At 37.5% G+C, this 25311-nt stretch overlaps 1 protein-coding gene across 1 annotated transcript; it reads right to left on the reverse strand.

Moving 5' to 3' along the window:
* Positions 1–25311, reverse strand: LOC142202530 (leucine zipper putative tumor suppressor 1-like). The gene is made up of 4 exons (XM_075272686.1): positions 25200–25311; positions 3775–4250; positions 2986–3609; positions 1–2172 (listed from the first exon to the last, which is right to left on the reverse strand). The coding sequence occupies exons 2-4, from the start codon at positions 4138–4140 to the stop codon at positions 1666–1668; spliced, it is 1497 nt and encodes a 498-aa protein (XP_075128787.1). The 5' UTR covers positions 4141–4250; positions 25200–25311; the 3' UTR covers positions 1–1665.

The following is a 25311-nucleotide window of genomic DNA, read 5'->3' on the forward strand; positions in this document are numbered from 1 at the left end:
ACAATAAACTCTGAAAGAATAGCTGGCAATACAATACTTAATAGAAAAAGAAAGAAAAAACCAAAGCAACCATCGATGAAAGGAGATACGTAACACTACATGGCATCAGAATACAGCAGCACGGCATCTCGTAGATTTCTTTATTGAAATAATGTAAACATCAAATTTGAGATTTTGTCACCCAGTGAGCAGCGTCCAGGCTGCACCAGACACAAAGAAATATGGCTTCCCCAACCCAAGTATCCTGACCCTATATTCCCACCCCATATATTAGCAAAAGGAGGTTGGTGTAATATCCCCACCACCCATACATTCACAAAGGCTTAGCATCACAATGGTCATTTAAGTCCCTCAAAGTGCATCACTCTATGGCATGTACAGACGTCATCTGATTGTCTGGCCTGCAAATGACCAGCAGTGCATTGTTCGGCTTGACTGGCCTATGAAAGTATTATTGGAGCAGCAACGTTCCACTAGCCCTACTAGTTCTGCAGTCCTAACCAAAATCTTCAGCATAGTACTTCAGTTTTTTTTGTTCCACTTTCTTCTAAGACCCTCTGCCAAAGACCGGCACAGTGTTTTTCCATTAGCACCACTTTCCTTTAGAGGTCAATGGTCAATGTTGGATTCTTCTTCGCGCAGCGGACTATTCTAGTGGTTGTCCCATTGCTGGCCACCTACATAGGTTTACGGCATTTCGGTACCTTCTCCAGTGGTCATATAGTATCTGTCCTTTCGAATACCACCAGTGCACAGAACGCACATCGACTGCGTGCGGCACAAACTCTACAACACATCGACCATCTGTGTTATTGTGGTGATTTGCACAAAATGATCAAGGAACAAAGAGAACCATTAGGTTGTTATAGGAAGGGCTCTTTATACACACAAAATATACTTTGTGAGCACGCATAGCTACATACAACCAAAGTACACAAAATGCACTCATGTTTTCACTCATACTCACGTTACCCAAATGTGGTCATACATGATCTTCAGACTCATGTTTGCTCTCTCATAAACCATGTTCTTATGCCTAACATCCTCGCTTCTCATTTATACAAACGCTCAGAGGCGAAACTAGGCTTTCCTTGATCTAAGGCCAAGATCTGAGGTGGCCTTACACATTAGATTGAAGTAGGTTGATGGTTGAGCAACCAACAAAGGATGATTGTCTAGGGAATGATTGTTTTGGGCACATTTTAGTCCATATTGGCCGTTATAGTCATTCAGACTAGTAATATATGTTCATTGGCACCAGTTGAAGGCCCAACCAATTTTCTGAGAACTTTGAAACACATCAGACTTCTTTCCAGGTGATGATGGTCTTTCACTGGTCGTCTAAATTTATCATTCATTGTCAAATTTCACCCATCAAGCTATAATTTTGGTTGAAATAATCTGTTTCAGTCAATTTAAGACTAATGTGTATGGGCACCTTCTGGTTTGCTGTCCTAGCCCTGTATCTAAATACCTTGACCAAGGCAGTGGGGCTTGTTGATAACCCCTACCATCTACCACCTAAGACTCTAGCTAGGCCCCTGCATACGCTACAGTATATAGATTGACATCTGCTACCTCATAACTAGTTCCCCTAATCCATACACCTAACACTCAATCACTCTCGCATTGACTCTTATCTGTTCTCTCACACCAATACTGCAATCATATCTCTGTGGCTAATATGTCCTGGAAGGAGAGCTCCATATCGGGAAGGGTCATGATGGGCCCATCATCCAGGTCCTCTCCACTCAAAGCCCGAAGCCTTTGCTCTAGGGCCTGACATCGTTGGCACATATGAAGGTAGTTTTGCTGCAGCTGGCGCTGATAACGGATGACCTTCTCCTTCTCATCTCGCCATGTCTTCCTCTCTCTCTGGAAGACGTCTGTCATCTGCTCGTTGTTCTGTCGCTCTGCCTCAAGCTCTGTGCGGAGTGTCTCCATCTCGGCCTCTGATGATGCTGTCTCTTCTCTCTCTTCCCTTTCTGCTTCTGCGACACGTAGTCTTTCCTCTGCATCCCTTGCCCGTTGCTCTTGGGCCTCGGCTCGGCCTTTAGTCTCCCGCAGTTGGGCTTTCAAACTGAGAATTTCACTGGCTCGAAGGGAAGACTCCTCTTGAGTTTCCCGTAGCTGCTGACGGAGAGATGCGATTTCTGAGGATTTCTGACATACCTGCAGAAAGTAGTGAGGCATTAGGTAAAAGAAACTTTAGACTATATTCACCAAGGTGCTCGGCCTTGTGCCATCCATGATCCCTGATAAAGTAGTACATGCAATTTACCCATTGAGGTGATAAAACAGATCTAACATAGGTCCAAGAACAAGATGGCTGAGAACCGGTTCAGCCATATAATCTCTTTATCCTTAAATTTAAAGGGAATATTTTCAACACTATTATTATTAATTATATTATTAGAATATTATTAATCGCAATCCATATGAAATATTAAAGGGTTATCTGCTTTGTATGATGCTTTTAAGTTAGAGATAAGATGATCACAAAGTATCTGGTTGCTGGAACCATCAGCGATCAGCTGTAATCTGACAGGAAGTGCTCAATTTCCCTACAGCACCACCACTGGGGAAAATTAGCATTACACGGTGATTTGTAAAAGCTCAAAATAAACTTGTTCAATCACATCTGAAAAATAAAGGTGGTGCATATTTGGTGTATGTGACGGAAAATCTCCAAACAATTTCATTTGTCACCTATCGATTGGTGCCCAAGCCTATTGAAAGGCATTTAGCTACATTTTCTAGATTGGGCAGTATTATTTGGGCACTATATGGTACACATATGGGGGGCATGCATAGAACATGTCAAACATGGCACCAAGACTGGGTAGGTACAGAGGTATCTTCTATACTATATTAAAACATTTTAGGCTTCCATCTGGAATTGGAGATGGCTAAAGGGACAGTAGCAGGAAGTTTTTACTCTTCCCATTAACTCCCTCTGTTTTCTAAAAATCTTTATAGTCTCACCTCCCATTGTGTTTCATCCATGGATGGACTAATGGAAAGCTTCTTCTCCTTTTCGTATGCTCGGACCTTGCTTTCCTTAGATTCTCGTTCCTGTGCCACTTGAATCTGTAGCATATGTTGGCTTCTCTGGCCCCTTTGTGAACTTTGTCTGGACCTGGAAGGACCTCTGTGACCTTCATCTGTGTTCTCACCAGGTTCTGATCTTGCCAAGTCTTCACAAGATGGAGGAGACCTTAAACCTGGCTTTGGGGGTACACTAAGAATTTTATTAGCGTTTCCACCATCAGACAAAGACATTGCTCGAAGGCTCAACATGTTGCTTCGGGAACTCTGGGTGATATTGTGGGCACTCCCTCCAAAACGACCAGTTGGCATTAGTAATGCATCCAGTTGGCATACAGTTCCCAGCTTGCTGGGATGTGTTGGAAGGCTGGACATGGAGTTTCTACCAGATTCTGACATACCACCTATGCAGTGACCACCCCGACTTTCTGCTTCTCGCACGCGATCTGGTCGATAATATAGAGAAAGTTGAGGCCCACTCTCTGCAGCAGGGTAACATGTGACTGCTGAGTTTCTTCGCATTCCAGGCTTAAGAGGTGATGGACGCAGGGCATTCATTTCCTAGAAGAAAATGGCAATTATGAGACACCTTATATAGTCACAAAAATGAAAATTTGTAACCAGTATTTACAATTATATCCATAGCCAGAGCTCAGAAGTAAAATTTGCAAAAATCCCTCTCCAAATTCAAGATGCTATATGGACTATCCATCCATAAAGACTTACCAGTTCTAGCCGATTGGGAAAGTGGATCATGCTGGGTTGGTTACAAGGTTTGCTTGTTGGAACAGGATACTCCTGGACTGGCTGAGGTTCTGGTTCACTGTTGGTCACTCTTTCATGGTATTCCTGCCTTGGACCCACATGCGATTTCTGGCTTACTTTAATGTAGAAGAAGTCTTCACTTCGACCCATCTTAGAACCTCCTCCCTTGGCATGTCCTGATTCCTGTGAAAAACCAAATCGGAGGATCCCATCCGAGCAACGACTTAATTTCTTGAGATGGGGTGGTTTTCGGCCACGATGCTGAGAACCCCTTCCTTGCTTGCTGTTGAAGCCATGTCCAGAGAGGAGGCTACCCACGCTGCCCATTTTGCCTCCAGTATGGACAGATAAGGGGGCTACTTATGCAAGGAGCTAGAGCGAATATGGAGCAGGCAAAGGTCATATCCCAGGATCAGCCATCTTTTCATATAAAGAACCTAAGGGATCAAAGAATATACAGCATTATACGGTGGATACAGTTGACATGTCCTTCATGATTTGTCTTTGTACAAACACCAATACTTAACCAACAAGCATAAGATAAAACTTAGACATACTGTAGATACCTAACATAGGTCTAGGCACTCATGTCTGTGCACTGGAAAATCTGTTGGTGGGTCCAGGCTGTGATGCAATAATGGACCCCAAAGGTCCAATAGAAGACAATTCTATTAGGAGATGACTTTGGAGCCCTGATGTCTGGGGTCCAATAGAAGACAATTCTACTTTGGAGCCCCAATGTCTGGGGTCCAATAGAAGACAATTCTATTAGGAGATGACTTTGGAGCCCCGATATCTAGGGTTTAATGGGAGACAATTCTATTAGGAGATGACTTTGGAGCCGCCAATATCTGGGGTGTAATGGAAGACAATTCTATTAGGAGATGACTTTGGAGCCCAGATATCTGGGGTCTAATGGAAGACAATTCTATTAGGAGATGACTTTGGAGCCCCGATATCTGGGGTGTAATGGAAGACAATTCTATTAGGAGATGACTTTGGAGCCCAGATATCTGGGGTGTAATGGAAGACAATTCTATTAGGAGATGACTTTGGAGCCCAGATATCTGGGGTCTAATGGAAGACAATTCTATTAGGAGATGACTTTGGAGCCCCGATATCTGGGGTGTAATGGAAGACAGTTCTATTAGGAGATGACTTTGGAGCCCCGATGTCTTGGGTCCAATAGAAGAAAGTTCTATTGGATGACTTTGGAGCCCAGATGGCCCACAAGCCCTTCTGCCATCCTAGGATTCTTCATGGTATATGATGGGGTAGCCCTATTGCAGATTATGTACTGGCGCCCATTACACTTCTGGTCCTGATGTTTTCGTACAATTTATACTTATGGAATGACATAGTACCATCCAAGGTATATAGGTATATTCTAGGTATACTATATACTAAAATGATATAATACATAACCAATTTCTTAAAACTTACATCCCATAGTAATAAATGCGCAGTTTGACCCACTATGCATCTGTGTATAATTGGCAAACCGCTAGGGTAATTTACAAGGCAGGTTTCTGCCGTACGGCTCCTCTTAATAGCACCGATGGTGCTGTACTCTCTCTTTTATGTATGTGCATTGATTTCCAGGGCAAATGGGAACGGTAATAACATTTTCCACCTGCTAATAACGTAGGCGGCTGGTCATTTTATTCTGCACAGAGATTATATAAATGAGCATGAAGAAATGAAGGAGGGGGTGGTGTCCTTTATTTATCCTTCTGAAAACATTTACAGTCAAGATGTACGGTACATAGAGATGGATGGATGTGGTATACGCTTTCTTTACAATTGGAGCCTATATGGGTATAGAGCGGGATATGGCAGAGCCCATTGGAGGTATACATCAGGAGATCTCTCCGACATATACAATGGGTGTAGGTTGTAACCAAGATGTGAACGTTCATAATGCACAAGACAACGCTGTGCTGTATCTAATAGTGCCTGATGGCGCCCACTTTTTCCTGTAAGAATAGCCCTGCATGCGCCAATATTCCTGCCATAAAATGTGACGGATTTGCCTTGTCCATGGCAACCAACTAAGGCTCATTTCACACCAGTGTTGGCTCTCCATTTGAGGATTCCGCTTTTCTCTCCGCGTCTATGGGTCCGCCGTTTTCTGAAGGTAACCACTTTTTTAAGAGGACTAGGTTTCCGTCGAGCGGGCCCCAAAACCAAAACCTGAACACAGAGGTGAACCTAGCCTAAATTATGGGAAGAATATGCAAATCTGACTTCCATGGTGTAATTAGGATGTCAGTGCCTCAAGTATGCACACCAATAGAGGGCGCTGACTGAGAATGTGCAAGTCTGTCTTCCATGATGTAATTAGGAAGACAGAGTCTCAGTCAAACACACCTATAGAGGGCGCTCCCTTTAACATCATGCCAACCTTTTCAGAGGCCTTTGTTTGCCATGATGTTGGGATTATACCAGATACAGTCTTCTCAGCCAAGGACAGCCGTTTCGATGTATTTGCATCTCATCAGCTTGGCGCAGAGAGGACTGATCTGGTAGAGGTGAGAGGCTTTAGCCTAAATTAGTCAAGGTAGAATAAGGGTACATTCACATGATCAGTATTACGTGCAGATTTCAGCGCACAATCAATGCGGAAAATCCACACTGGTAATCTATTAGAATTAAGGTCCGTGAGAAATTTCTCATGAATATGCAGATTTTTTTTTCTGCATGGAAATTGACCTATGACGAAAATTTTAAAACCCAAATGTCAATTTTTTTTATTTTTTCTTGGCTTCAAAATTCACACCAAGATCTGCACCAGTTGGTAAATTCTGACTGTGTGCATGTACCCTAAAGGTTCCAGCTCCTTATGGCAAGGGCAACATGGCGACTGATGTCAAGCAGCCAAAGATCAGAGTGAGTGCAGTCACAGAGTGATTCACAGGTTGCTGCAACGGTAGTACGTTGGTCGCAATAAATTCATCAGACTGGGTGACTTGTGGCAGTCGTCTTCTCGTCGTGACAATTTGCGAGCCGCAATGATGGCAGCACTGCGATCTTTGGACGGACGACATGTGTTGCCACTAAAGCCTATAGCTTAATTGACTAAAATCCTTCCGGTACATAAATACGTTTATTTCTGGTTTCGTTAACCCTTAGTAAATTATTAGTAAATTCTGATCCGATGAGAGGCTTTGAGCAATACCTGCTACCTTTCTAAATGAGCCCCATAATGGGTGATGCCATTTAGAGTAAAACCCATTTTGGCCAATTCTGGCAATGTAATAACTGAATGAAAAGGGGTATTTAAGGAAATGTCATATATAAGGCTATGTTCACCTAGTATACAACATACACAGACCTTCCATATATTCCAATTCTGGCTGTAAAATATCAGATTAAGGCCTCGTTCACATATGCGTTGGTAATCCGTTCTCTGCGCGCTGCTTGTACGGTACATGCGGACAGAAAAGTAGATTGTGATCTACTTTCATGTCCGCATAACTCTTGCGGGCAGCATGCGGAAAGCACACGGACCCCATTATAGTCTATGGGGTCCACATGCTTTCACTGCACATCACTTGCAAATGCATTTAGTCTTTGCAGAACAGTCACATTTTCTATGGCTGGATTCACATTTGCGTTGGAGTCTCCATAGGATACTCTTAAAATTGACAAGGAAATTGGGTGGAAACCCGGCAGATCCCATTATAGTCTAAGGGGTCCACATGTAACGGTTTTTTAAACAGACAGGGTCTGCGTCTTTCGGGTCCCAATGGGGACCTGAAAAACAGAAACCTGAACGCTAGTGTGAACCTAGGGTAAGTCTGACATTTACAGTCCCTATTAATGTATTAAAACTGTCTTAAGCTCCATTCACATTGAGTAACGCTGGCGTTTTTTTGCTTATTTTGGCACATAGCGCCGCATAAACGCCGCGTTTGCGTCACGCTATTTTGCGGTCGTGTTGTACGGCGCAAACGCGGCGTTTACGTGGCGCTATGTGCCATAATAAGCACAAAAAACGCCAGCATTACTCAGTGTGAATGGAGCCTAATAAGACTCTATCTACCCATAGCAACCAATCGCGGCACAACTTTCATTTCTTCAAGCTACACTATGATTGGTTGCTATGGCCACTGTTTTGACAAGTGAGGCCTAATATGGAGATTTCTGACTACAGAAACCATCAGTGTCTTAGTTAGTCATAGCAGCCAATCACATTGCAGCTTTGAAATGAAAGCTGCGCTGTGATTGGATGCTATAGACAGCTAGGTCAGAGCTATGGTTCTCTGTGGCAGGCAGACATTGTGCTGTCAGTGTCAGCTATGAAGGAATCTGCGGTGTATTCACAGTTATGGCTCATATTGATTTGACACAATGACAGCAATATGAATAGAATGACAGCAGGGGCTTACACGTAGTTATGGGGTATCTATGGCCGGCCTATTCTTGTGGGGCAAATATGGCTGCCAAACCATGACGGTGTCTAAAGGCTGTAATGGGACGTGTCAGGCATATTGTTATGTAGTGTCCATGTTGTACTCATTGTTATGGGGCAAATATGGCTTGTTCACTGTCTGAAGCATTTGGTATACTTTGTGTAACGTATGTGAACCCTCAAATGTACAGCACCATGGAATGAATATAATAATGTACAGCACCATATAATATAATAATGTACAGCACCATGGAATGAATATAATAATGTACAGCACCATGGAATGAATATAATAATGTACAGCACCATATAATATAATAATGTACAGCAACATGGAATGAATATAATAATGTACAGCACCATGGAATGAATATAATAATGTACAGCACCATGGAATGAATATAATAATGTACAGCACCATGGAATTAGTATAATAATGTACAGCACCATGGAATGAATATAATAATGTACAGCACCATGGAATGAATATAATAATGTACAGCACCATGGAATGAATATAATAATGTACAGCACCATGGAATGAATATAATAATGTACAGCACCATGGAATTAGTATAATAATGTACAGCACCATGGAATGAATATAATAATGTACAGCACCATGGAATGAATATAATAATGTACAGCACCATGGAATGAATATAATAATGTACAGCACCATGGAATGAATATAATAATGTACAGCACCATGGAATTAGTATAATAATGTACAGCACCATGGAATTAATATAACAATGTACAACACCATGGAATTAGTATAATAATGTACAGCACCATGGAATTAGTATAATAATGTACAGCACCATGGAATTAGTATAATAATGTACAGCACCATGGAATTAGTATAATAATGTACAGCACCATGGAATTATTATAATAATGTACAGCACCATGGAATGAATATAATAATGTACAGCACCATGGAATTAGTATAATAATGTACAGCACCATGGAATTAATATAACAATGTACAACACCATGGAATTAGTATAATAATGTACAGCACCATGGAATTAGTATAATAATGTACAGCACCATGGAATTAGTATAATAATGTACAGCACCATGGAATTAGTATAATAATGTACAGCACCATGGAATTAATATAATAATGTACAACACCATGGAATTAGTATAATAATGTACAGCACCATGGCATAAATATAATAATGTACAGCATCATGCAATTAATATAATAATGTACAGCACCATGGAATTAATATAATAATGTACAGCACCATGGAATTAGAATAATAATGTACAGCACCATGGAATTAATATAATAATGTACAGCACCATGGAGTTACTATAATAATGTACAGCACCATGGAATTAGTATAATAATGTACAGAGCACCATGGAATTAATATAATAATGTACAGCACCATGGAATTAATATAATAATGTACAGAGCACCATGGAATTAATATAATAATGTACAGCACCATGGAATTAATATAATAATGTACAGCATCATGGAATTAGTATAATAATGTACAGCACCATGGAATTAGTATAATAATGTACAGCACCATGGAATTAATATAATAATGTACAGCACCATGGAATTAATATAATAATGTACAGCATCATGGAATTAGTATAATAATGTACAGCACCATGGAATTAGTATAATAATGTACAGCACCATGGAGTTAATATAATAATGTACAGCACCATGGAATTCATATAATAATGTACAGCACCATGGAATTAGAATAATAATGTACAGCACCATGGAATTAGTATAATAATGTACAGCACCATGGAATTAGTATAATAATGTACAGCACCATGGAGTTAATATAATAATGTACAGAACCATGGAATTAATATAATAATGTACAGCACCATGGAATTAGTATAATAATGTACAGCACCATGGAATTAGTATAATAATGTACAGCACCATGGAATTAGTATAATAATGTACAGCACCATGGAATTAGTATAATAATGTACAGCACCATGGAATTAGTATAATAATGTACAGCACCATGGAATTAATATAATAATGTACAGCACCATGGAATGAATATAATAATGTACAGCACCATGGAATTAGTATAATAATGTACAGCACCATGGAATTAATATAACAATGTACAACACCATGGAATTAGTATAATAATGTACAGCACCATGGAATTAGTATAATAATGTACAGCACCATGGAATTAGTATAATAATGTACAGCACCATGGAATTAGTATAATAATGTACAGCACCATGGAATTAATATAATAATGTACAACACCATGGAATTAGTATAATAATGTACAGCACCATGGCATAAATATAATAATGTACAGCATCATGCAATTAATATAATAATGTACAGCACCATGGAATTAATATAATAATGTACAGCACCATGGAATTAGAATAATAATGTACAGCACCATGGAATTAATATAATAATGTACAGCACCATGGAGTTACTATAATAATGTACAGCACCATGGAATTAGTATAATAATGTACAGAGCACCATGGAATTAATATAATAATGTACAGCACCATGGAATTAATATAATAATGTACAGAGCACCATGGAATTAATATAATAATGTACAGCACCATGGAATTAATATAATAATGTACAGCATCATGGAATTAGTATAATAATGTACAGCACCATGGAATTAGTATAATAATGTACAGCACCATGGAATTAATATAATAATGTACAGCACCATGGAATTAATATAATAATGTACAGCATCATGGAATTAGTATAATAATGTACAGCACCATGGAATTAGTATAATAATGTACAGCACCATGGAGTTAATATAATAATGTACAGCACCATGGAATTCATATAATAATGTACAGCACCATGGAATTAGAATAATAATGTACAGCACCATGGAATTAGTATAATAATGTACAGCACCATGGAATTAGTATAATAATGTACAGCACCATGGAGTTAATATAATAATGTACAGAACCATGGAATTAATATAATAATGTACAGCACCATGGAATTAGTATAATAATGTACAGCACCATGGAATTAGTATAATAATGTACAGCACCATGGAATTAATATAATAATGTACAGCACCATGGAATTAATATAATAATGTACAGCACCATGGAATTAATATAATAATGTACAGCACCATGGAATGAATATAATAATGTACAGCACCATGGAATGAATATAATAATGTACAGCACCATGGAATTAATATAATAATGTACAACACCATGGAATTAGTATAATAATGTACAGCACCATGGAATTAATATAATAATGTACAACACCATGGAATTAGTATAATAATGTACAGCACCATGGAATTAATATAACAATGTACAGCACCATGGAATTAGTATAATAATGTACAGCACCATGGCATAAATATAATAATGTACAGCATCATGCAATTAATATAATAATGTACAGCACCATGGAATTAATATAATAATGTACAGCACCATGGAATTAGAATAATAATGTACAGCACCATGGAATTAATATAATAATGTACAGCACCATGGAGTTACTATAATAATGTACAGCACCATGGAATTAGTATAATAATGTACAGCACCATGGAGTTAATATAATAATGTACAGAGCACCATGGAATTAATATAATAATGTACAGCACCACGGAATTAATATAATAATGTACAGAGCACCATGGAATTAATGTAATAATGTACAGCACCATGGAATTAATATAATAATGTACAGCATCATGGAATTAGTATAATAATGTACAGCACCATGGAATTAGTATAATAATGTACAGCACCATGGAGTTAATATAATAATGTACAGCACCATGGAATTCATATAATAATGTACAGCACCATGGAATTAGAATAATAATGTACAGCACCATGGAATTAGTATAATAATGTACAGCACCATGGAATTAGTATAATAATGTACAGCACCACGGAGTTAATATAATAATGTACAGCACCATGGAATTAATATAATAATGTACAGCACCATGAAATTAGTATAATAATGTACAGAGCACCATGGAATTAATATAATAATGTACAGCACCATGGAATTAATATAATAATGTACAGAGCACCATGGAATTAATATAATAATGTACAGCACCATGGAATTAATATAATAATGTACAGCATCATGGAATTAGTATAATAATGTACAGCACCATGGAATTAGTATAATAATGTACAGCACCATGGAGTTAATATAATAATGTACAGCACCATGGAATTCATATAATAATGTACAGCACCATGGAATTAGAATAATAATGTACAGCACCATGGAATTAGTATAATAATGTACAGCACCATGGAATTAGTATAATAATGTACAGCACCATGGAGTTAATATAATAATGTACAGCACCATGGAATTAATATAATAATGTACAGCACCATGGAATTAGTATAATAATGTACAGCACCATGTAATTAGTATAATAATGTACAGCACCATGGAATTAATATAATAATGTACAGCACCATGGAATTAATATAATAATGTACAGCACCATGGAATTAATATAATAATGTACAGCACCATGGAATTAATATAATAATGTACAGCACCATGGAATGAATATAATAATTTACAGCACCATGGAATTAATATAATAATGTACAACACCATGGAATTAGTATAATAATGTACAGCACCATGGAATTAATATAACAATGTACAGCACCATGGAATTAGTATAATAATGTACAGCACCATGGCATAAATATAATAATGTACAGCATCATGCAATTAATATAATAATGTACAGCACCATGGAATTAATATAATAATGTACAGCACCATGGAATTAGAATAATAATGTACAGCACCATGGAATTAATATAATAATGTACAGCACCATGGAGTTACTATAATAATGTACAGCACCATGGAATTAGTATAATAATGTACAGCACCATGGAGTTAATATAATAATGTACAGAGCACCATGGAATTAATATAATAATGTACAGCACCATGGAATTAATATAATAATGTACAGAGCACCATGGAATTAATATAATAATGTACAGCACCATGGAATTAATATAATAATGTACAGCACCATGGAATTAGAATAATAATGTACAGCACCATGGAATTAGTATAATAATGTACAGCACCATGGAATTAGTATAATAATGTACAGCACCATGGAGTTAATATAATAATGTACAGCACCATGGAATTAATATAATAATGTACAGCACCATGGAATTAGTATAATAATGTACAGCACCATGGAATTAGTATAATAATGTACAGCACCATGGAATTAATATAATAATGTACAGCACCATGGAATTAATATAATAATGTACAGCAGCATGGAATTAGTATAATAATGTACAGCACCATGGAATGAATATAATAATGTACAGCACCATGGAGTTAATATAATAATATACAGCACCATGGAGTTAATATAATAATGTACAGCACCATAGAATGAATATAATAATGTACAGCACCATGGAGTTAATATAATAATATACAGCACCATGGAGTTAATATAATAATATACAGCACCATTGAGTTAATATAATAATATACAGCACCATGGAGTTAATATAATAATGTACAGCACCATGGAATTAGTATAATAATGTACAGCACCATGGAGTTAATATAATAATGTACAGCACCATGGAATTAGTATAATAATGTACAGCACCATGGAATTAGTATAATAATGTACAGCACCATGGAGTTAATATAATAATGTACAGCACCATGGAATGAATATAATAATGGACAGCACCATGGAGTTAGTATAATAATGTACAGCACCATGGAATTAATATAATAATGTACAGCACCATAGAATGAATATAATAATGTACAGCACCATGGAATTAGTATAATAATGTACAGCACCATGGAATTAATATAATAATGTACAACACCATGGAATTAGTATAATAATGTACAGCACCATGGCATAAATATAATAATGTACAGCATCATGCAATTAATATAATAATGTACAGCACCATGGAATTAATATAATAATGTACAGCACCATGGAATTAGAATAATAATGTACAGCACCATGGAATTAATATAATAATGTACAGCACCATGGAGTTACTATAATAATGTACAGCACCATGGAATTAGTATAATAATGTACAGAGCACCATGGAATTAATATAATAATGTACAGCACCATGGAATTAATATAATAATGTACAGAGCACCATGGAATTAATATAATAATGTACAGCACCATGGAATTAATATAATAATGTACAGCATCATGGAATTAGTATAATAATGTACAGCACCATGGAATTAGTATAATAATGTACAGCACCATGGAATTAATATAATAATGTACAGCACCATGGAATTAATATAATAATGTACAGCATCATGGAATTAGTATAATAATGTACAGCACCATGGAATTAGTATAATAATGTACAGCACCATGGAGTTAATATAATAATGTACAGCACCATGGAATTCATATAATAATGTACAGCACCATGGAATTAGAATAATAATGTACAGCACCATGGAATTAGTATAATAATGTACAGCACCATGGAATTAGTATAATAATGTACAGCACCATGGAGTTAATATAATAATGTACAGAACCATGGAATTAATATAATAATGTACAGCACCATGGAATTAGTATAATAATGTACAGCACCATGGAATTAGTATAATAATGTACAGCACCATGGAATTAGTATAATAATGTACAGCACCATGGAATTAGTATAATAATGTACAGCACCATGGAATTAGTATAATAATGTACAGCACCATGGAATTAATATAATAATGTACAGCACCATGGAATGAATATAATAATGTACAGCACCATGGAATTAGTATAATAATGTACAGCACCATGGAATTAATATAACAATGTACAACACCATGGAATTAGTATAATAATGTACAGCACCATGGAATTAGTATAATAATGTACAGCACCATGGAATTAGTATAATAATGTACAGCACCATGGAATTAGTATAATAATGTACAGCACCATGGAATTAATATAATAATGTACAACACCATGGAATTAGTATAATAATGTACAGCACCATGGCATAAATATAATAATGTACAGCATCATGCAATTAATATAATAATGTACAGCACCATGGAATTAATATAATAATGTACAGCACCATGGAATTAGAATAATAATGTACAGCACCATGGAATTAATATAATAATGTACAGCACCATGGAGTTACTATAATAATGTACAGCACCATGGAATTAGTATAATAATGTACAGAGCACCATGGAATTAATATAATAATGTACAGCACCATGGAATTAATATAATAATGTACAGAGCACCATGGAATTAATATAATAATGTACAGCACCATGGAATTAATATAATAATGTACAGCATCATGGAATTAGTATAATAATGTACAGCACCATGGAATTAGTATAATAATGTACAGCACCATGGAATTAATATAATAATGTACAGCACCATGGAATTAATATAATAATGTACAGCATCATGGAATTAGTATAATAATGTACAGCACCATGGAATTAGTATAATAATGTACAGCACCATGGAGTTAATATAATAATGTACAGCACCATGGAATTCATATAATAATGTACAGCACCATGGAATTAGAATAATAATGTACAGCACCATGGAATTAGTATAATAATGTACAGCACCATGGAATTAGTATAATAATGTACAGCACCATGGAGTTAATATAATAATGTACAGAACCATGGAATTAATATAATAATGTACAGCACCATGGAATTAGTATAATAATGTACAGCACCATGGAATTAGTATAATAATGTACAGCACCATGGAATTAATATAATAATGTACAGCACCATGGAATTAATATAATAATGTACAGCACCATGGAATTAATATAATAATGTACAGCACCATGGAATGAATATAATAATGTACAGCACCATGGAATGAATATAATAATGTACAGCACCATGGAATTAATATAATAATGTACAACACCATGGAATTAGTATAATAATGTACAGCACCATGGAATTAATATAATAATGTACAACACCATGGAATTAGTATAATAATGTACAGCACCATGGAATTAATATAACAATGTACAGCACCATGGAATTAGTATAATAATGTACAGCACCATGGCATAAATATAATAATGTACAGCATCATGCAATTAATATAATAATGTACAGCACCATGGAATTAATATAATAATGTACAGCACCATGGAATTAGAATAATAATGTACAGCACCATGGAATTAATATAATAATGTACAGCACCATGGAGTTACTATAATAATGTACAGCACCATGGAATTAGTATAATAATGTACAGCACCATGGAGTTAATATAATAATGTACAGAGCACCATGGAATTAATATAATAATGTACAGCACCACGGAATTAATATAATAATGTACAGAGCACCATGGAATTAATGTAATAATGTACAGCACCATGGAATTAATATAATAATGTACAGCATCATGGAATTAGTATAATAATGTACAGCACCATGGAATTAGTATAATAATGTACAGCACCATGGAGTTAATATAATAATGTACAGCACCATGGAATTCATATAATAATGTACAGCACCATGGAATTAGAATAATAATGTACAGCACCATGGAATTAGTATAATAATGTACAGCACCATGGAATTAGTATAATAATGTACAGCACCACGGAGTTAATATAATAATGTACAGCACCATGGAATTAATATAATAATGTACAGCACCATGAAATTAGTATAATAATGTACAGAGCACCATGGAATTAATATAATAATGTACAGCACCATGGAATTAATATAATAATGTACAGAGCACCATGGAATTAATATAATAATGTACAGCACCATGGAATTAATATAATAATGTACAGCATCATGGAATTAGTATAATAATGTACAGCACCATGGAATTAGTATAATAATGTACAGCACCATGGAGTTAATATAATAATGTACAGCACCATGGAATTCATATAATAATGTACAGCACCATGGAATTAGAATAATAATGTACAGCACCATGGAATTAGTATAATAATGTACAGCACCATGGAATTAGTATAATAATGTACAGCACCATGGAGTTAATATAATAATGTACAGCACCATGGAATTAATATAATAATGTACAGCACCATGGAATTAGTATAATAATGTACAGCACCATGTAATTAGTATAATAATGTACAGCACCATGGAATTAATATAATAATGTACAGCACCATGGAATTAATATAATAATGTACAGCACCATGGAATTAATATAATAATGTACAGCACCATGGAATTAATATAATAATGTACAGCACCATGGAATGAATATAATAATTTACAGCACCATGGAATTAATATAATAATGTACAACACCATGGAATTAGTATAATAATGTACAGCACCATGGAATTAATATAACAATGTACAGCACCATGGAATTAGTATAATAATGTACAGCACCATGGCATAAATATAATAATGTACAGCATCATGCAATTAATATAATAATGTACAGCACCATGGAATTAATATAATAATGTACAGCACCATGGAATTAGAATAATAATGTACAGCACCATGGAATTAATATAATAATGTACAGCACCATGGAGTTACTATAATAATGTACAGCACCATGGAATTAGTATAATAATGTACAGCACCATGGAGTTAATATAATAATGTACAGAGCACCATGGAATTAATATAATAATGTACAGCACCATGGAATTAATATAATAATGTACAGAGCACCATGGAATTAATATAATAATGTACAGCACCATGGAATTAATATAATAATGTACAGCACCATGGAATTAGAATAATAATGTACAGCACCATGGAATTAGTATAATAATGTACAGCACCATGGAATTAGTATAATAATGTACAGCACCATGGAGTTAATATAATAATGTACAGCACCATGGAATTAATATAATAATGTACAGCACCATGGAATTAGTATAATAATGTACAGCACCATGGAATTAGTATAATAATGTACAGCACCATGGAATTAATATAATAATGTACAGCACCATGGAATTAATATAATAATGTACAGCAGCATGGAATTAGTATAATAATGTACAGCACCATGGAATGAATATAATAATGTACAGCACCATGGAGTTAATATAATAATATACAGCACCATGGAGTTAATATAATAATGTACAGCACCATAGAATGAATATAATAATGTACAGCACCATGGAGTTAATATAATAATATACAGCACCATGGAGTTAATATAATAATATACAGCACCATTGAGTTAATATAATAATATACAGCACCATGGAGTTAATATAATAATGTACAGCACCATGGAATTAGTATAATAATGTACAGCACCATGGAGTTAATATAATAATGTACAGCACCATGGAATTAGTATAATAATGTACAGCACCATGGAATTAGTATAATAATGTACAGCACCATGGAGTTAATATAATAATGTACAGCACCATGGAATGAATATAATAATGGACAGCACCATGGAGTTAGTATAATAATGTACAGCACCATGGAATTAATATAATAATGTACAGCACCATAGAATGAATATAATAATGGACAGCACCATGGAGTTAGTATATTAATGTACAGCACCATGGAATTAATATAATAATGTACAGCACCATGGAATGAATATAATAATGTACAGCACCATGGAGTTAATATAATAATATACAGCACCATGGAGTTAATATAGTAATGTACAGCACCATAGAATGAATATAATAATGTACAGCACCATGGAAGCAATATAATAATGTACAGCACCATGGATTGAATATAATAATGTACAGCACCATGGAGTTAATATAATAATGTACAGTACCATGGAATGAATATAATAATGGACAGCACCATGGAGTTAGTATAATAATGTACAGCACCATGGAATTAATATAATAATGTACAGCACCATGGAGTTAATATAATAATATACAGCACCATGGAGTTAATATAATAATGTACAGCACCATGGAATGAATATAATACTGTACAGCACCATAGAGTTAGTATAATAATGTACAGCACCATGGAGTTAATATAATAATATATAGCATCCTGGAATTAATATAATAATGCACAGCACCATGGAATGAATATAATAATGTACAGCACCATGGAATGAATATAATAATGTACAGCACCATGGAATGAATATAATAATATATAGCGTCCTGGAATTAATATAATAATGCGCAACACCATGGAATGAATATAATAATGTACAGCACCATGGAATTAATATGATAATATATAGCATCCTGGAATAAATATAATAATGTACAGCACCATGGAATTAATATGATAATGTACAGCACCATGGAATTAGTATAATTATGTACAGCACCATGGAATAATATACACTATTATGGGGTATATACAGTATATCTGGCACACTGTTATGGGGTATTTATATCTGGCACACTGTTATTGGATATCTATATATGGCACACTGTTATGGGGTATCTATATCTGGCACACTGTTATGGGATATCTATATATGGCACACTGTTACGGGGTATCTATATCTGGCACACTGTTATGGGGTATCTATATCTGGCACACTGTAATGGGATATCTATATATGGCACACTGTTATGGGATATCTATATCCGGCACACTGTTATGGGGTATCTATATCTGGCACACTGTTATGGGGTATCTATATATGGCACACTGTTATGGGATATCTATATCTGGCACACTGTTATGGGGTATCTATATCTGGCACACTGTTATGAGGTATCTATATCTGGAGCACTATTATGGGATATCTGTATCTGGCACATGATTGTTGTGGGATATCTATATCGGGCACACTGTTGTGGAGTATCTATATCATGCACATTATTATGGGGTATCTATATATGGTACAATATTATGGGGTATCTATATTTGGCACACCATTACGAGGCATCTACAGTATATATTGTACGCCATTATGGGGTATCTATCTCTGACACACTGTTATGGGGGCATCTATGGCTGTTATGCTGTCCCTGAAAATTCCTGTGCTTAGCGTACTCTTATGTGACTGTCTCACTGTCCTCATCTATAGGACAAAAGAAGACATATACTGTACATAGAGACCTAGCTATAAGGGGTGCAGAGATATCAATGGCTCCCAGAACCTGGAGCCTGAGGGGGACCTGAGAAGTCCCTCTACTACATAATATATCACTATTCTGAATGGCACAAGGTGGGTAGGGGAACCCTTACAGGTTTTGCATTGGAGCCCAGGAGTTTCAAGGTGCGCCTCTGCCTATACAACCACGTAAGGTATCCTATAGCCTATATACCATGGCTCATCCCGATGTAATGGTAGGGGATACATCCTATATTTACAAGCCGCTATATATCCTGATTTGGTAATGTGCAGCTAACACCAAGAACCGGCAGTCATTTGTGTCATCTATTAATAATATCCTGTGATCTAGCACAATGCAATAGTTTGTCAATCATAAAGGCCACAGTAAAAATACACACACACTGTACACCGTGTTCTAAGCTGCACACTCTGTTTCTGTGGCAACAGGAAGTCTGACGCCTTCTGAAAAGAGCAGGACAAAAGGTTCTGCTGACATGTATGGAAAGGGTTAAAGTGCAGGAGTTTGCTGGAGTTTCCACCATTGCTGACAATAGCAGGTTGGAGATGGTCACCATAGATGTACAACCGATCAACTACAAATTTTCGTATACCTTGCAAAGACTCGTAGTTCCATAAAGGGCCCCTTGTGCCTGGATGTGGCTTCCAGGGCCAGTTTGTCAGTGACTACATTAGTGTAGAATGTCCACTTCTGTACTGAAAGAGTGACTATCCTTAATTTTTCCCCATAGTACTACAAGTGAGATACAAATATACACAGATGCTGATGAAGCTTCTAGTAAGTGTCTTATCTCACCGCAGTGCTGTATTCATAGCTGCACTGCTCTCTACTGTGATATTCTGCTGCTGCTTCTAGTAAGTGTCTTACCTCACCCCAGTGCTGTACTCATAGCAGCACTGCTCTCTACTGTGATATTCTGCTGCTGCTTCTAGTAAGTGTCTTATCTCACCGCAGTGCTGTATTCATAGCTGCACTGCTCTCTACTGTGATATTCTGCTGCTGCTTCTAGTAAGTGTCTTACCTCACCCCAGTGCAGTATTCATAGCACCACTGCTCTCTACTGTGATATTCTGCTGCTGCTTCTAGTAAGTGTCTTACCTCACCCCAGTGCTGTATTCATAACAGCACTGCTCTCTATTGTGATATTCTGTCCTCCATGCTGCTTCTGCATCTAGTAAGTGTCTTATCTCACCCCAGTGCTGAATTCATAGCAGCACTGCTCACTACTGCAATACTCTCTGCAATGTCCTCCACGCTGCTGCTACTTCTAGCAAGTGTTTTATCTCACTCCAGTGTTGTATTCTTCTCTTCTATGTGCTCTGTGTATTGGAACAACATAGCATCTAGTCTCTGACCTCTTCAGAACTGGATAAATGGATTCTGCAGAGGGGATTATTGGCTGAATTGGCAATTTCCACCAGAATAATTTTGTTAAAATTGTGAAAATTTCCCAAGTGGGTATTAGGTAAACTTACTTACTGCTTGGTGACTATTTACTTCAGAGACCCACAACCTGGAGCCCCATGCAGCCTGCATAGCCATTCTGTGCAGCCCCCAACCTTCAGGGCCAGACATCTTTGTCTGTGTTCTGATGGTTTAGAAATACACAGTTGTGTCCTTCCTTACATTTCCTTTTATCTCAACATATCCCACAATATGTAGCGTAAGATGAGCAGCTTTGGAAAACAAAAAAACTGATTTCAAGATATTCAGTCGTGAGGTGTCCTATTTGTGTCTTTGGTCACCCAGTGGTTGTGTTGTGGATTGCGTTCCGTCAAAGGTTTCATTAGCATATTAAATCGAAATTGTCTTGTGAAAAATTAGAGCCCTAACCCAACTATGAGATAAGATAAGATAAGATAATGGTGAATATATGCACTACTAGTATAGAAAATACAGTATTATCATTATATGTCTGTAGATCTAGGTGTAGAACTTGGAAAGTATATGTGAGCGCCCACTAGTGACAGCACACATGTATGTTACATGTCAATGAGCATAGAGGATGGTCATGCCATACTGAAGCAAGAGCAATACCAACGAAGCAGTATGTTGCTGGGGTTTTCTAGCCCCCATACACATTGTTTTCTCATACTGATGACCTATCCACAACATAACTCAACAATACCTGATTAGTGGGAATCTGACACCTGGACCCCACACCGATCAGCACTGGAAGTTATAAAGAGGGACAGAGTCAGAAGCAGCTGCTATTCTAGTAGAGATGTAGGCTGTCTCCACTGTTTAGTGGTGGTATTGGGTACTGCAGGTCTGTACCTATAACTTTATCAGGAGTCCTGCTGTGTCCAGTCCCAGCCTTCACTCAACAACTGGACATTGCACTGATCAGTCAGTGTCCTTCACTTGAATGGAGTTACAGTCTGACTCCTTGGGACTGAAGGAGAAAAGCAAGTACAGCGGCGTGAATGCATGACCATTGCTTCATTGAAACAGTGAACGAACATAGGACTCTCATTCTGGTGACCAGTGGGAGCTCCAATGAGGGAACCACCAGTGGCCTATCTACCTACCTATATAGAGGTGGCAAGTTGGGAGCAAGAAGCTACAGGAGGGGCCCAGAAACTGGTAGGCAGGAAAGCAATCACTTGTGTGGGAGACTTGGCCACTTTATTTGCCTGTCATGTCCAAAAAGAGGGGTATGGCCAGGCCCAAGGGGTTGTGGCTTCACCTCCAGACCAAATATTGGCACCATTAATTAACCATTAATCAAAAAACAGAGTGGTAACTTGAAGCTCCTGGGCCCCAATGCAAAATATAGTAAGGGGGCCCCAAGTACTATCTATCATATTGGGGTTTGGGCCTGGTAGGGATTGTTACCTCTGCACCCCAAAAACAAAAGGGTGCACATTTGCATCCTAGAGATAAGTTAGTTGGTGGCGCCATTGTCATTAGTTAGGCTATGGTTCTCCGGCTGTTGTAACACGACAACATTCAGCTCATGGCAGTCAGGGCACGCTGGCAGTTGCAGTTCCGCCTAAACATTTTCATCCATATTAAGTAAACACTTGGAAGAAGTCCCCCCCCCCCTTTAAGAAAGTCGCCTAGTCCCTGATTTTTCGACTGTATAGTCTTAGAGGTAGCAGCGCCTCCCACGCACACTCTGTGCTGCATGAGTCAGGCTGGAGCAACCGTCAGGGACAACAGCCTCTTTACCAGATCATGTCAAATTCTGACAGCATCCTATGGCAACAGACCCACACATTAAAAAAAAAAAAATCCCAACATTTACAAGAACACCCTCATCTGCTCGCTGCGTCCAACCCAATAAATTAACCATAGCAAACATGGGAACAAGCAAGCGAGGCAGCCATACGGGGTGCAAGGCGAACCTTAGAATCCTAATGTCTTGTGTATGGATGTAGCAGAGCTGAGGTTGTTTATAAGCACACATTGATCTAAGCTAAAGGCAGATCCATAGTGTCTAATGACAAACCCCTCTCTGCTACATCCGAGGACTCAGAACTGATACCGTACTTAGAAGTATTACAATCTCTAGTATCCCAGAGCGGACTTTCCCAAATGATACAAAACACTGCCCCAAGAGCGTCACCCTCAATACGCCAATTCTGCTAAATAGAATCACTCTCTATAGGACCAGCAGGGGATTTGGCTCCATTAACCCCTCACATGCCAGGGACAAACACAAACATACACAGAGACACGCTGAACTCGCACAGGGTAACGTCTCACCTCTCCAAATCCACACAAGGATTCCTGGTTCCTCGCTCCGAGCCTCCACAATACATCACACTATTAATCCCTCCCTACCTGTAACCTACAGACCATCCTCCTATTAACCCTTCTCCCCCTACCGTATTATATCAGAGCACAGCACAGGCGATAACTGGAGTCGTAGCAGAGCTGAACGTAGTCCTATACCAAAGCACCTATAACAAAGTGATAGAACCAACTCAGCTCTGCTACATCTGTATGTACAAGTCGTTTTCTTCATTGTGATTAGTGGGAACGCTCTGCGTAAGCGTCCTATGAATTATCCTATTGATGTGATTGCAGAGTATCATGCTGTTTACACGACTGCAAATTATCACCCTGTTGACGTGACTGCAGACTATCACCCTATTTATATGACTGCAGACTATCGCCCTATTCATGCCTTTTATAATGGAGCTTCACTCTTCTACACCATCATTCATCGAATAGAGATGTCAAGGACAGATCCTACAGATCCTATAACTCATTTGCAGAGCATCGCTCTTCTAGAAAGACTCCATTACAATCATGCTTGCAGACTGTCACACCATTTCACTAAGCATTGGTCCCTAGCCCCCAAACACAGAGAGGGTCATACAACCTGATATAGCATTCACCTTGCCAGTGAAGTTGCCAAATCCTTTCCCCCCCGGCATGCAGAGCATCGCTCCATTTATAAAGCCTCTGCTTCCTACCTGCAGAACATTGCTCCGTTCTCTTTCGATGCTGTAAAACTCCTGTCTCCACCTTCTTCCTTAAATAGTATGCCCCCAATCCTTCATCGTGCTCGCAGATCATTACACCCCCTCACTTATGCAGAGTATCGGCTCCTTTGATATTTCGTTTACTTCATATTTTCTCTAATATTACTCTCCATAAGAATGCGCAGTCTCGCTCACACCGTTCCCAGGTGAACAGACGTCTCACCTGTACCTGCCCCAGACCCTCTATACGAATACTTTGTAGCCTGCAGACTATCGCTCCTCAATAGCCGAACCCATCCATTAAGACGACTATTGCCCCTTCCCTGGAATTCTGCCCCCTTACCCTCTCCACTCACCTGCACTCATTTATAGTCCAACAGTCAAAGGCCAGACCTGTAGCTTACAGCAGTCGATTATCCACTGACAGAATAGCCTGGTAGCCAAATTGGCAAGCAGCGAGGGGCTGGG

The sequence above is a fragment of the Leptodactylus fuscus genome, chromosome 5 (genome assembly GCF_031893055.1).
Source record: "Leptodactylus fuscus isolate aLepFus1 chromosome 5, aLepFus1.hap2, whole genome shotgun sequence".
NCBI lineage: Eukaryota > Metazoa > Chordata > Amphibia > Anura > Leptodactylidae > Leptodactylus > Leptodactylus fuscus.

Coding starts and splice junctions, on each gene's coding strand:
- LOC142202530 (XM_075272686.1), bottom strand. CDS start 4,140: ATGGGCAGCGTGGGTAGCCTCCTCTCTGGACATGGCTTCAACAGCAAG. Junction 3,610..3,774: donor TTCCCAATCGGCTAGAACTG/GTAAGTCTTTAT, acceptor ATTTTCTTCTAG/GAAATGAATGCCCTGCGTCC. Junction 2,173..2,985: donor TGGATGAAACACAATGGGAG/GTGAGACTATAA, acceptor TACTTTCTGCAG/GTATGTCAGAAATCCTCAGA.